The sequence below is a fragment of the Ambystoma mexicanum genome, chromosome 3q (assembly GCF_040938575.1).
Source record: "Ambystoma mexicanum isolate Mex_15411 chromosome 3q, UKY_AmexF1_1, whole genome shotgun sequence".
Lineage (NCBI taxonomy): Eukaryota > Metazoa > Chordata > Amphibia > Caudata > Ambystomatidae > Ambystoma > Ambystoma mexicanum.
The window spans coordinates 588462434-588477674 of NC_090926.1; the positions used below are offsets into that span (position 1 = coordinate 588462434).

Genomic DNA, 15241 nt, shown 5'->3' on the forward strand with positions numbered 1-15241 from the left:
GTGAGATTTCTGAAAATCTTAGTGTAAACATTTATACTGACAGCCAATACGCCTTTGGTGTGGTTCATAACTTCGGCTGACTTTGGGCTGAGAGAGGTTTCTTAACATCACATGGGGCTAGAATACAACATGGCCCTTTGATTGTACGATTTTTGTCTGCACTTACGTGTCCGAAGCACCTGGCAATAATAAAATGCGAGGCGCATAAAAAAGTAACATGCAATGGGAGAGAGGGAAACGCATTTGCAGACAGGATTGCGAAACAAACTGCCACTGACCTGAATGCCAGAATGTTCACAGTACAGTCAGAGGAAGTGCCCTGCATGATAGAGAATGGAATTGCCACTGTCAAAGAAATGCAGGCGGAAGCCACTGCAGATGAAATACAAGGGTGGGCTGAGGGCTCTGCTGAATTAGATCTGGAGGGTTGCTGGGTAGACAAGAAGAATAGACATTGGATGCTGCCCAACTCCTCCGTAACTGCAATGGTCACGATGGCTCACAGCCCTACTCATATTTGTGCCAAAAAGATAGTTCAACACTTAGCCACAGTATGGGAGAATGCGCACAAAGAAAAATGCTGAGAGGTTGGTGCAAGATTGTATCACGTGTCTACAACATAATGTGGGGAAGGGAACGGTGACTCCAACAGGGAGTTTTGGTCCTCCCTCTATGCCGTTTGAGGTAATCCATTTTGATTTCATAGAAATGGAGAGATGCCAAAACTTGAAGTATGTCCTAGTGGTCATATGTGCATTTAACAAGTGGGTGGAAGCATATCCATTGAAAGACTGCACTGCTATGAGTACAGCGAAAGTAATGTTATAAGAATACTTTTCCCGTTTTGGCCTGCCCCATGTCATATGGTCAGACAACGGTCCACATTTTGTGGGCGCAGTAATATTACAGACTTGTGCAGGTCTCCAGATCGATAAACGATTCCATTGTTCTAGGCACCTCATGTTTGCCGGTCTTATTGAACGCCATAACGGTATCTTAAAATCTAAGATTAGCAAGATATGCGCAGGAAGCAAGTTAAGCAGGGTAGATGCATTACCCCTAGCGTTACAGTGCATGCACACATCTGTACAGGCGAGAACTGGGCTCTCCCCGTATCAAATCGTTATGGGGAGACCAGCGAATGTTTGGTGTGCACCTCCACCAAATAGGCTGAGGGAACTGGAATATCCTGTGTTCAGTATCTATTGTAATCTGTTAATAAAAAAATTGCGTTTGATTCATCAGCAGGTGCAGGAGGCATTGCCAATTAGATACACTGGTCCGGGACACACACTGGAGCCAGGAAACTGGGTGCTAATAAAGAACTTTGAGCGAAAGACATTGTTAGCACCCAGATGGCGTGGACCCTATCTGATCCTCCTGACTACGCAAACGGCAATTCGGGTGTATGGGAGGAAGGCGTGGATACACTTAACACACGCCAAGAAGGTTGCACCACTGGCTGAAAAACTGACTGATCGAGATGACCAGAAAGACAGCGGTCCCAGCAATGAAAGACACGATTGCCAGTTCTTTGCCACAAAATCTGCCTGATCCTGAAAGAAAGCCTGGAAAGATTGCTGTGAAAGAGGAAGGGCAAGGAGTGCCCCAACATTGTCCAGCAGCATCTGTATCACTGCTGGCAAACACAGAATGTGTACCTCTTTGGCGCCCACCCTCTTTCGTTGTTGCCCAGCCTGAAACGAAAGCCGCATCATCACTGTGGCGCTCATCATCATCTGCTATTGCGCCACAGGCTGACTCCGAGCTTGAATCTGGAAGTGCACCTGCACTATTCGTTGATCACACGATACCAAGAGCAAGGCGATACAATTTGCGGCACAGGAAGAAGGAGTGATCAAACCTGCATTCCTGTTGATTTTCTTTTTATTGCCTCTGTTTCTTATTCTCGGATGAAGTAGGAACCGGAGGCCTAGAGGAGAGCGTTGTGAGGGTTGTGTAAATCGGACAGCCCAATAATCGAGACTCCTCGGTGCTAACACAAAATCCATGTGTCCTGAACCCGTACAGACAAACGGGGTGCACATGGTACGAAGGCAATTGATAACTGCTCTGGAGTTCCTTTGAGCAAATGTGCAGACACACAGAGATCTTGCCCAACGTGTAGCAATCCAGGCTGCTAAGAACTGGCAGGATAGACTGTTGACATTATCAAACTTATTGACATTCCAACGAGTGCAACAACGAGAGACATTCACGACGAACAATGCAGAGGAAGAAGGACTGTGAGAGAAAATGCCAGAACCAGCTTTTGCCTCCTCTTGCACCACTGCTGATAATGAATTAAACATAGAAACTGAAAGATTACACACAAAGTTATCGAAAAAATTGTATGCCGATTCTAACAATAATAATGTGCGTAATGAGCATAATAGCCCCAGTAACAACAGCACTGGTATTATGGTACCTGGAAGAAATGCACCCCTTAGAAATTCTATTGCCCATAAGAAACAACTCCACCACTGAAAGCCCTGTTCATGTAATTACTTACACTCCCCAATGGAAGAAAGACAGAGAAGGTTATGGGAATAACACATTACTGCAAATAATGAATATGACGCATTCAATTTTGAAAAAGAATAACTGTTGGGTGTGTGCTCATTTGCCACAGCATGGTGGCAAAGGAATAGGTTGGTATGTGCAGCCTCTAACATTAAGTTCTGCATGCAGTGCATTTCTGAGTACATTATATTATGGAAAATTGAATAAAAGCGAAACTGGTCAATTAGATAGCACAAACATGAATGAATTTGAGGAGATAATCATGAGACCTAGAGGTTGCTCCATATTTTATAGAGCACAAATGATAATGTTAAGAGCTATGCCCAAACCAATGCCACAAGATAGATTGATTGTGCCGGAAAAACCATCAGTAATCATATTTCGTATGAGATCAGAGGGAAATAAAGATGCAGTGCCTTCCTCCTATACAGTAAACTACAGCCCACGTTCTGTTCCTTTTTGCTTAAAGAAGAAGGGTTCTTATTCAGTAGGGACATTCACTAGATGTATGAATACAGCGATTCTTGCTAGGGAAGTAAAACCAGTATATGTAGGTGACCCTGTGTATTTTATATGTGGAGAAAAAGCGTATCCTTGGTTGCCTAGAAACTGGGGAGGTACTTGTTATTTGGGACTTTTGTTCCCAGGAGTGTTTCTTTTAAAAACAATGGATATAGCCAAACTATCTAGATCCAGGCCACGAAGGAGTAATGAGGATGGATTAATAGTAGAAGACGTAGCAAAATCATTTGTACTATTTTTGGCCCAAGCAATAAACTCCTATAATATACGACAACTATCCAGAATCTTAGAAAAAACAATAAATGGAACAGATATATTATATAACATGACATTAGAGGAGAAAGGAATTAGATTAATGACACTTCAGAACAGAATGGCTCTTGATGTAGTCCTGGTTGATCGTGGCGGTGTTTGCAAAATCGTCGGATCAGCGTGCTGTGTATTTGTAAACTACTCCTCTCCTACAATTTTTGAAGCGATAAGAAAGCTACATGTCTTAAGCTCTGAACTCCATACCCAAGAAGGCGGTTGGGATATAGGCTCCTGGTTCTGGGAGTTATTCTATTCATGGGGATGGAAACTATTTGCGATCCTAGTAGCAGTACTAGGAATATTTATGACATGTTGTTGCATACACTGCTTACCTGTAATATGCACCGAAATTAGTGAAGGGTGTGTGCCGATGATAGCAAAAAAGAGCACTATTAAATCGAGTACCCATGGTAATGAGGAAACTAAGACAGTCAAAGAATTCATGTCCATCAACGTAGATGACAATAAGGAGGAAACAAAAAATGCACAAGATTCAGAATCAGAATCTAAATCAGATACTTGGTCAGAAGAGGATGCAATGTACGGATGAGATGTTTGGCATGCGGCCAAAAGGAGGGTTTGTCGATCTAGAAAAATAGACACCCCTCAATCATAAGGCTATGTATTATGTTGGCCAAAGAGCAACCGTCTCATGCATCTAGTATTAGAAATATATAGCCAAACATTGACTAAGGTGCGGCCATTTTGAAGCGACTGAAATCGGCATTTTGTTTTTCTCTAACATTTGCTTTTTGCCTCATGTAAAACTGCTTTGCTGAAATGTTATTCTGCTTCACTGGTGCACAATGCAAGGCCGCGAGTGGCATGTTGAAACATACCGCAGTAACTCGGACAGAAATGTCCGGTCCCCTCCATCGCATATCCTTGGAAAGTGAGCAGCAAGGCATTCTAATCAGTACAGCAGGTGCCAGCTAGTCTCGGTAAGCACAGTAGAAATGCTAGAGCGAACATTAAATTACTTGAATTATGCTCTTCTTTGCGGCCCCCCTTCCCTGACCCCCCCGGCACACGAATAGAAACTAAGAGATAGCAAGGCCTGGAATGTGTCTCTCCCTGCGCACAGCTTGCTTGCAGAAAACAGAAGCATTGTGTTCTTTAAAACACAGACTTAATGTCTGTGGGCTTATAAAATTGCAAACTGTTACACAATGAATGTTTGAAGGTGTCAAACTCGTCACCATTGTCGATCATCGTGCCTAGTTCAAAGGAAATGCAATAGGGGCGGTATAAGTTGTGACACTACTGATTACTAGATGCTTGTTTTGTATATATGTAACTGTTGTATTCATTTTGCTCTCTTGCGTCCCCCGAGGTCTGATACACACACGTCGCGGGGCGTGGGACCAGTTGGCCAACTGAGACTATTTGTTTTGCAATAGACCCTAGATTTTGGGAAAACAACCTTGTGTCTGGCGTATCAGTTTGTGTGTGGTGATTGTGCCTTGTTTCCACAAACGAGGGTCCCTCAGGGGCCCCTTCAGGGTAAAAGAAGGAGGTCTGAGGGAAGGGGGTTCCCTAACTCGCAAAAGAACGAAAAGATGAAGGTTAACTACAGAGAGCAATTGCAAGATGTGGCACTTGGGGTTGGGAGGGGGGAGTCAGGGGTAAACCGGGGACAAGGGAAGTTGGGAGTGGTGGGACGGTGAGGGGGGAGTTGGGGGTTAAGGTTTCTTGTTGAGCGGTAGGTCACAGAGACTGAGCCCCCCTAATAGGGTAGCACTGGACGGTTTGTGCAACATGGATACTAGAGCGAATTACATGACAATAAGAGGGACACAAAGGGGATGGCGCTAACAGTCACAATGACAAAAACATGTGAAGTAACGCTTGTTGAAAAATGCATTGTTCTTACACAGTGTTCATCTTTAAAATAATAAAAATAAATAATTTAAAAAAAAGTCTATATCATAAACACTATCAGTTGAACTATAAATACATGTCCCATCAACGGTATTCGATTAAATGTCCTGACGTCCGAATACAACGTTTCTACTTAATGTTGAGGTTGGATCAACTCTCAGTTCTTACAGTAATCAGCCCACAGTTGGGTGTGCCGAAAGAGAAGCAAAATGTCCAGTTTAAGTGAAGACGCTTTTTGGATTTATTGTATTCATTTATGTAGTACAGGTTTAATGATTACCTTGTACAATGTCTGGAAGATTGTCAAGGGCATTTGGGGGAGGGGATCAATGGGCTGATTTGTGTAACATGTGGTCTTAATTGTTTTAATTCGGGTTGAGTTCTGTATTCATTTAAATGCAAAATTGATTTACTGACGTATGGATTGATATATGCAGGGGAAAGTTTAAGTTTTCTGCTTTTGTCTTTTTATCGTTCGTTTAAGTTTGTCTATATGTTTTAAATGATTTAATTATATACGTATGTGAAATAGTTCTTATGAAATAATATATACATTAAACTAAATAGAAAATAAGAATAGTCGATGTCTCTGCTATCAAGTTTAAGTATTATTTACCCTCCTATCCATTTATCTGACACAATTGTTGTCCCAAGCCCCTCTCCCTGCATGCCTCTCGCTCTTTCACTTTCTTCCTCTGCTTCTGTTAGCTTTGCTTGCAAACTATGCCACGCGTCATATTCTACTTGCAACGGCAATGGTTTTTGCTTGTTCACTTTCTCTCCCCTTATGCTGTCATCCTCACTATTTGCTGGGGGTAAATATTTAGGGTTGGTATACCCTGCAGCAGCCTTTAAAGGCTATAGTTCCTGTACAATCGAGAACGGTACACTAGTCAGAAGAGGAGCAGCCGTGGGCGGTGTGCGCTCTTCGTCATGCTGCTTAAGAATTAATTCTTTCTTACTTGGTTCCACCACCTCTTCCTCAAATATTTTCCACAGCTCGAGTATACTTCGCCGGCTCTCTAAATGTTTTCCCTTATGTGTGGTATGTAAATAGGTAAACATGTGTTGCAGCACCTCTTTCGAACGAGTATTATCTTGAGGTCAAGGCATAAACATCTTGCCAACCTATCTTTAACCCACTGAAAGTGGCATTTACAAATCTTGTCTTTGTATCTGGGAAGTGACTTGCACAGATATACGATGGAGGTGTCCGACATAATAGCAAATTAAAAACGCAACTTACCAATGGTCAATAATCACCACTTCAACACTCGCTCACCCTTGTATCTCCTTTCTCCTACCACTCCCCTACAATGTATTTCTACAACACTAACACACCCGGGTCTCTCTCTGAGCCCACGTGACAATCCCTCTCCTGAGGAGCATCACAAAACGCTGCTCACAACGTAAACCACTTTTCCTAGTGAACAAAAAAATACACTCTTCTACTAACACAACAAAACACCTCTATTAACCTACTCTATACCACAACAAAGCACAATGGTGCCAACAATCATTAACATAATTAAATAAAATACAGCTGTCTTCCCATTATAGGAGGGTAATCCTTCCTTTATTTCTCTTTATTTCTCTGCCCTTAGAAAGTGCTTATTGCACAGTCTTTTCCGACCCTTGTCGAAAGTTTCCTGTCTAACACTAAATTCACTAAACACAAAACTTCTCTGCCTTGTTGTAAATACATCTATGATTGTATAATGACAACACTGTGTACGTATTTCTTGAATAAAATCTGCTCAGACTCATTGTATTTTGAGGGCTACTTTCATGCTATCCCTGCCATCATTCAATGTTTTGAATAAGGGTTTTACTGTGCACTACGAGTACTTCATTATTGAGTATTGTTTTTATCTTAGTGCAGCAATCTGGGCCCATCTCTACACTTGGTAGCAGAGGATGGACCCCTACGTGTTTTGTAGACTTTTGAGGATTCCTCACCATCCCCCTTGGACAGCAAGGGCAGCTTGTGGAGAGCGGAAATAATGTGCATCTAAGAAGAGAGATTGGCAGGTACCCCTGTTGCCGATAAATCCTGCCCGGTCTCTCACTATTGCAACTAAGATGACAGGCTTGAATTAATATAGGGGAAGCAATAAGGTTCTAATCCCTGCAACCTTAAAAACATCCTTGTAATGTTATCGAGCAATAATCGGGGACAAAATGGGGGTGAAGGGGTGCCGTTTGGACAACGGGGAGAGAGTTTGTTGAAGGGGCGGAGCTGGTGAAGGTGCAGCATCTGGCAGAGGTGGAGTAAAGTTGGGTGGTGCATACACTTATTTGGGCCTAGGGCCCCAGAACACCTAAATATGCCACTGCATACAATATCAGTTACAAAACATATGAGGGATAAGGATTGGTTAATATCTTAAAATACATATACATTACATAAGTGTTCATTGCTTCATTGGTCTATAACTATCTGATGGCTCCTCCTGAACTCAGCCCATCCTAGATAAGAGTTTCACTAAATCACAATATTAGCCACAAACGGGCTGCTGCTATCCATCATGGGCAGTACGGCAAGAGGGATTTTTATTGGTTGGCACATTACTCATCAATCTTGGATACTTTGATGACAAGTTGTCAAAATATGACACACACATTGGATAGGGCAGAGAGAAGTCCATGGTCTGCACTAATTCCAATTAAAAGTACTCCTCATCATTCTCAGGCCACGTGGCCTATCTATTCCTTTGTATTTGGTCTTGTGTCTCATCTTGTGTCTGCGTGCTTGCCAGGGAGTTCAGCAGATGTCTTATCTGGATTGGCTTATGACGAATAGCTAGTGTTCATGTCTTGATCACATGTTAGGGGACCGTGTTGGAGAATGAATTTCTTCTTATTTACTGGGATTTTAGCAAATTCTAACGTGCATGTTGTACCCTTTGCGGCCACTAGAGACACGCTTCATCTATCCGCGACAAAGTCCTTTGGCATTCTGATCTCATGCACCTGGACATAAATGCCTGATTGTGCTTTTATTATACCTTTAATTAGCTTGGGAATCTATTTCTTCTCGTCCCGAGAACAGTTATCTCATCTCTGCGTTCTGCACGTCCACTATTCCCTTTCGTGTATCTGACCTTGGAGCTTGCTACGAACTACTGTCTGGAAAGCTTCTAAAATAAATGGGTTTTTATGAACTTAGCATCTTGTCTGAAGCTTTGCTAAATTTCAGGCCTGCTGCAGCCTTTATGCTAGGAAAATGGTTGTACTTCTGTGCTTATCGCATACATGTTGGTGACCAATATTCGTATTTGTTCATGTAACTGTCACTTTGTGCTTCTGCCATACGTTGATTTCACTGCCTCTTTATACTGCATCTATTCTGCCTATTATTCCATCTGCCCCATCAGTGTAGTGAGTCCTTCACATGGTATCCTGGAATCCTCCTTCCTTCTATTCTATACTTAGCACTCTACTTGTTTGTGCATTCGAGCGCCCTAAAGCAGTGAACTCTAATTCGGTGCTGTGCATGCTACGGTGTCAATATGGGGAAAGAGCATCAGACATAGGAGTCCCTTGTAATATTCTACACATTACGTAAACTCCATTGAACCCTTCCGCCCGACCCCACAAGTATGTTAACACCAGAATTTGTGGGTAAGTAAATTCTCACTGCCACATTCAAGGTTCAATAAAATCCACAAATGCATTTCAGGAAGGCGTTCAAGACCCTCCTCTTCAATTAATTCCTCCTTCCTAATACCTAGGTACAAGCACCACCCGCACCCCATCTAACCTAAGACTGGGTGATCTGCTACCCTGTTTCCTCTGCTATTTGTAAATCCCTTGCTGCCAAATTGCCTGCCCACCTCCCGTTTCCCTGTATCTCTGCTTCGCACACTGTGTACTTCCCCAGAAACTACAAAGCGCTCTGTTGCTTCCCGAAGCTAGGTCTGCTCCCAATAAATACCCCAATAATAATAATAATAATAATAATAATAATAATAATAATAATAATAATATTTTCAGGTACACTATAGGCAAAGAAACAAACTGACAAGCTGCAAATGGTGCAAAAATGCATCTATGATGATTGAACATCTCTGAAAGAGGTCACATTTTGGTTGACAAAGGCACTGTTAATGTGAATATGCAAAAATCGAATGCCAAAGCATCATCAATAGGACTAACCGAATTCGTTGATGAAGGAGGTATAGAACATTACGGAGGCTTCCAAATGTGCGCCGTTCTGGATTTAGTCTGTGATGTCCAAACTGTAAGAAAGAGAAGAAGCAATAGATATGGGTTCATTTCTCTGCCAAGTAAGAAGCAGCAGTAACCTCTGCACATACAGGAGTTTAGGCAAGTGGAGGGAATGTGGAAGAATTTAATGCACATTAACGGGCTTCTGCACTTCATTGGAGCACACCTTGAGGCCACTGTGCATCCACACACATCCCTACAAATACTTCACAAAGAATTACGAACATCTGTCAAAATAGAAGCATGATCAAAACCACCTGCACCGTACTCCATTACTCAGTAGCTTTTGCTCAATCAACTACCGCAGAGAAGTCATGCATCCAGGGATAAAAGCACTACACTACCAATCTTCCGGTACTATTTATTGTATCTGGCTTTCCTGTTATTCCCTTTCCTCTCCACTCACCGCTCTCATTTCTAACTATACTCGGAGCCACACTCTCCAGGTGTGGGGCCAATTACAATGTTCTTGGATAAGCCTTGGCACTGAGAGACTGCTAGGGTGGTGGCAGGCACAATATAAATGACAATTTACTTACCTAAAATATTACTTCTCCGGTGCTGGGACTTTCAACAGATGCCCATGGTTAGATGAACCTTCTCCCACGGCATCAGTGTAGACCCAAGTAGAATTAGAAAGACTTAACTTTTACTACCTTACTAGCATCACACAATTTATGGAGCCAGATCCTCTAGCAACATCTCATTTCATTTTAAAATAAAATGTCCAAAAGCTCAGAAACAGCTTTAACATGCAGCAGCGCCTCCCCGAATTTAGTGAATATACGGAAGAAAACATTGTTACTTCTTATTTATTTTTATTTTTTTATTTATTCGCATTTGTTGAGCGCACAGCAGACCGAAGACATCGATAGCAACTTCCAATAAGCCAAGTTTGTGAAGAAAATGTACAAACCCAAATAAGTTTTAGAAGAGGACAGCAAGAGGTTAGCTTTACCTGAATAGGCTCTTGAGAGCTGCTTCATCTACCTGAGAATGAAGATTGTCCATGCTTATAGCGCAGGGGAGTATTGATTCTATTAAAGACACAGGCGAGCATTATGCTGTACATTCTTTAATACTGCAACTGACAGCTTTTCAAAAACATGAACATTTAAACTGGGAATTTTTGTTTACTCATAAGTCCACCATGAGAAAATGGAAATCCAAAAGTTTAGAGCGTTCAAAAAATGGGCACTGCAAGCTCCATGAACCTTTAGTCCTTGGTAGTCCTGAGGCTCACATCCTCCACCTATCAGGTGCCAGCCCCCAGTATAAGAGACTCCTGCACTAGGTCCCTTCCTCTTTCTTTTGGCAGCAAACTCTGCCCGATTCCAAACATAGAAACTTGCTCCATGCAAACTCCTCTGAGCTCCGGACTTCCAACTGTCCTGTCAACTCCACGGTCGCCCTGGTCCAACGGAACAACGTGCGTACCCAGCGACAAACTCCTGATGCTCTCGTTACTCATTAGGTTGTCTTCTGTTCATCTCCTAAGAGGAACGGAGAGGATATTGTGAGGGTGGGAAATGAGCTAAAGAACGTCCACACTATGCATATACATGATGAGTTTTAAGTCTTTACCATTTTAGGGTGGGATATAAAGCTCGCCTCTGTATCTTTAATAGAATAAAGACTACCCTGCGCTATAAGCATAGGCAATCTTCATTCTATGTCAAGACAGGAGGCAAGAATGCTGCTTGTTCAAAGCTCGCCACCACTCTATTAGTTATCTCAGATACAGGATTTAAATAAACCGTTTTAAACGTTGCTGCAGAAGACCAATTAGCTGACTTCATAATGTCTTGCAACGACACCCCTGCTGAGAACGCTCTAGACGCCAAAGCTCCCCTAGCAGAATGAGCGCCAAATAAGGATAGGTCTATGCCCGCCCAGTGCATTACTTCTCTAAACCCATCTCGCTATAGTCGCTGTAGCTACTGCGTGGTACGGCTTTCTCTGTACAATTGGCAGCGGCGTCACTCCTGTTGGTCTAATCTAATGTGTGCTGTCGCCGTTTCATAATCTTGAATGCACTGCGTTACGCATATCTTTTCATTTTCCGTAAAATAGGGGTAGGAAATGATCTTGGAATCCCTCTTTGTTCTCTTGGCTATGTTAACTGCTACTCCTTCTGGGCAAAATATTTTCCTGCCCATCTCCAGTGCTTTAACATCCGACACTCTTCTACATGCCGCCAAGCAAAGTAGCATCGCCAGTTTCCCTGATAACTGAACGAGATAGGATTTTATTCACTGGCCAGCGGAGGAAGAGATTAAATACGTCCCTGACGTCGCATATTACTGCATACTCCGGCTCCGGTGGCTTCTTTATCTTGATTCCCTTGAGCAAACAAATGACTGATGGGTGCTCTCCCGCTGGCTTTCCTTCAAGCTTATCGTGGCCTGCTGACACTGCTTATCTATACACTCCTATGGTTCTGTAGGCACAGCCGTTGTGGAACCTGTTGGCCAGGAAATTGAGAATGGGCACTATATGGGCTGAAACGGGATGAATATCATGCTCCGTGCACCACTGGGACCACCTGTTCCAGGCGGCGCCATAGCTCAGAATGGTGGAAGGTGCCCAGGAATCTTTCATACAGTTGGCAGCGAGCTGTGAAAAGCCATAAATTCCCATCTTTTCCTGAAACCCTGCAGGCTATCAGTTGGAGAGTACCTGCCTCTATCAGGGGGCACGGGAGACCAGTCAGGCTGAGCAGAAGGTCCCGCCGATAAGGAACTATCCTCTGGAAATCCGAAGAAAGTTCCATCGCTACTGGAAAGCATGCTTGGGACTTTCGAAACGGTATTATTATTACGAGCTCTGCTTTCTCTCTGCGAACTTTCGCTAGTACTCTCGTCAGCATGACTAATGGCGGAAAGGCATAGTGCACTGCTCCGCTCCACAGGTGCAAGAATTAGTCTGTCCCTACTGCTCCCGGGTCTATTCTCCAACTGAAGTATTTAGGTCTGTGTGTGTTCAACCTGAATGCAAACAGGTCGGTGTCCAGGGGATCCCAAATCTCCTGCAACTGATAGAACACCTGGGGATGAAGTCTTCAGTCGCTGGAGTCTGCGAGATACAGAGAGTTCCAATCTGCTAGACTGTTCTACACGCCTGGTAAGTACTCTGCTGATACCACAATCTGATGTTGCAGGCAGTGATGCCAGAAATCTTTCGCTAGCTCTGCTAACATTCTGTATTTCGTGCCCCCTAACTTGTTTATAGGCGCACAGCTGAAATGTTGTCCATCTTCAGTAAGACAAAACATCTAGCTTTGACCTTGGTAAAAGCTTGCACTGCGAAAGAGCCTGCTAGGAGCTCGAGGCAATTTATGTGCAACTTCAGCTCTTCTGAAGACCATTTTCCTCCTGTCTCTGCCTGATCACATCTGGCTCCCCAGCCTGCTGTGCTCGCATCTGATTCTATAACCAAGTCTGGCACATCGCTGAAAATCGCTCGACCGTTCCAGGCTTCCATAGTTTGTAGCCACTGGTGGAGATCTGCCAGAGCCTCTTGGTCCAGGGTCACTATCTGATGATACCTCAGTCCCCTTGTAAGTGTCTGATCTTGAGGCTCTGCAATGCTCTGTAATGAAGAGGCCCGGGAAAGATTGCTTGAATCGAGGCCGATAGTAGGCCTACTATCCTGGCAAGATTGCAAAGCGAAATAACTTTCTTCGCTATGACTGCCCTCAGTTCGTTCTTGATCGCTTTGACCTTGTGGGTTGGCAATTCCAGTACTGCTTTCTTTGTATCTATCATGAACCCCAAGAATTCTATCCTCTGCACTGGTTGAAGCTGCGATTTGTCTGTGTTTATGATAAATCCCAGTGAGGATACTAGGGTGAACGTTCTCCCGAAGAGCTACTTTGTTCTGGGCTAAGACAAGGATATCGTCTATATAGATGATGATCCTTACTCTCTCTCTCTTATGGCTGGGGCTACTGGCCTCATTAGCTTGGTGAAGGCCCAGGGGGCGGATGCTAGGCCGAAAGGGAGATGTCTGAAGCGCCATGTCCCTTTGTTCCACCTTAAGCGTAGAAATCTCCAATGTGCTTTCGCTATCGGAATAGTGAGGTATGCGTCTCTGAGATCTAAACGCGCTAACCAATCTCCTGTGCGTAGGAGATCTCATCTTGAAATGATTGTAAGTCACCCACTCGTTCAGGTCTTTTAAATGTATTACTGGCCTTATCTTTTCCCCTCTGTGAACTAAGAACTTGCTGCTGAAGAACGCTGGGCCCCCTTGAGAGGAGTCGCGCTCTATCGCGTTCTTGTCTATCAGCTTGCACAGTTCGATTTGCAAGAGATTTTGCTCTTCCTGTGGCATGTGAATCGGCTGGGGTTTGCCTGTGAACTCTAGGGATAAACCTGCCACTGCTTGCAACACCCACGCATCGCTGGAAAGCGCTCGCCATTCGCGCAAACATAGGAGAGTCCTCCCTCCCACTTTCACCAAACAGGGTGTTTAGTGTACTCACCACCTGATGCGCCTGGCTGTCTGTATAAGTCCTACAAACTCTGCCATTTCTTTGGCGAAGGTCTCTCGAAATAGCAATCCCTTTACTCCTTCACCGACCTCATATGAGGCTAAGTCACCGAGCTTGCTGTCAATCTTTAACAGGACACCCCCTCCTCCTCTCAGAGGACAGCACCTAGGTTTGCATTGGCTAGAAGGCATACTGCGTGTTGGGCCCAGTTCCCCAGTGCTTGGATGTCCACTGGCTTTGCAGTGTCTTTGGCTTTCTCCGCCAAGTCCATTATTTTGGCCAGGTGCGGTCAACGCCTTTTCTAATGTCTCTGGCCGCCTTCGTAACGAATGTGACCGTCTTTGGATCTAGGTCGGGGTCTCTGCTAGTTTGTTCGGCAACTCTGGCCGTGGGCATTTTGATCTCATTCATGCGTGCACATCCCTGTCAAGGAGGTTCGGAATGTGCTGCGACATATATAGGGCTACCATTGATGAGGGACCCATTCCGATGATCTCAGTTGTCTGATGGACTCTGGGTCGAACATATCGCCTGTCCCGTCCTCCTCTTCTGGGACTGGCTCTTCTTCAAGGGGCTTCTCGGGGGTCACTTCCTCCCCGTCTCCCTCGTCGTCTGGCAAATAGCCATCGTCATCCTCCCTGAAATTATTCACCCCTAGGGTAGGTGGTCGGTCGAGGGTAGCAGACTTCAATAGGAAGGCCTTTTTCAGCCTGGTGACTGGGTCGGCCACCTCCTGGGGAACATTTACCCTTTTGGTTTGGCTCTGGGTGGGGGGGGGGTCTCAAGTGGTCAGCCTCTTCCGAGCTCTCTTACACCCCTTTTGGTCAACCCCTTCGTGGGGTGTCTTACTGACGTTCCTTCGTCAGGGCTGTCTGCCTGTCTTTTTATAGCAGCTAGCTGCTCTGCTTTTTGTTTACACATTAGCCCTTCCAGCATATCTAGATGCTGCGCTATGGGCTCCACCCTTTGGGAAACATCATGGGACAGGGAGTCCCCTAGGGCTTTCTTGAAACTGAGGGAGTGTTCTGCCTCCTTCTCTCTGGGCTTTTCGACCCACTCTTCCTCACTCCGTTCAGGTGTGGTTGAATGAGACCTGTCTGGTTCCACATGGTAAGCCATGGGTGAAAAGGGATTGGCAGGGCCAGTATATGAACTGTCAGCTTCTTAGTTGGCTTCAAGCAGTGTAGTAACTGTGGCTGCTTGCAATCCCTTGTCTGCTCTGCTCGTTTCTCTTTTTTTCTCTGTTTTTTTTTTAATGCCCGTGAAAATCACTTAATC

At 44.3% G+C, this 15241-nt stretch overlaps 1 protein-coding gene across 2 annotated transcripts in view; it reads right to left on the bottom strand.

Moving 5' to 3' along the window:
• Positions 1-15241, bottom strand: part of SLC25A17 (solute carrier family 25 member 17) — a 622505-nt gene that overhangs the window by 89809 nt on the left and 517455 nt on the right. For both annotated transcript variants that reach the window (XM_069654410.1, XM_069654412.1), the window contains exon 8: positions 9397-9479. In XM_069654410.1, coding sequence (XP_069510511.1) covers positions 9397-9479 — 83 coding nt within the window. The remainder of the gene's footprint in view (positions 1-9396; positions 9480-15241) is intronic.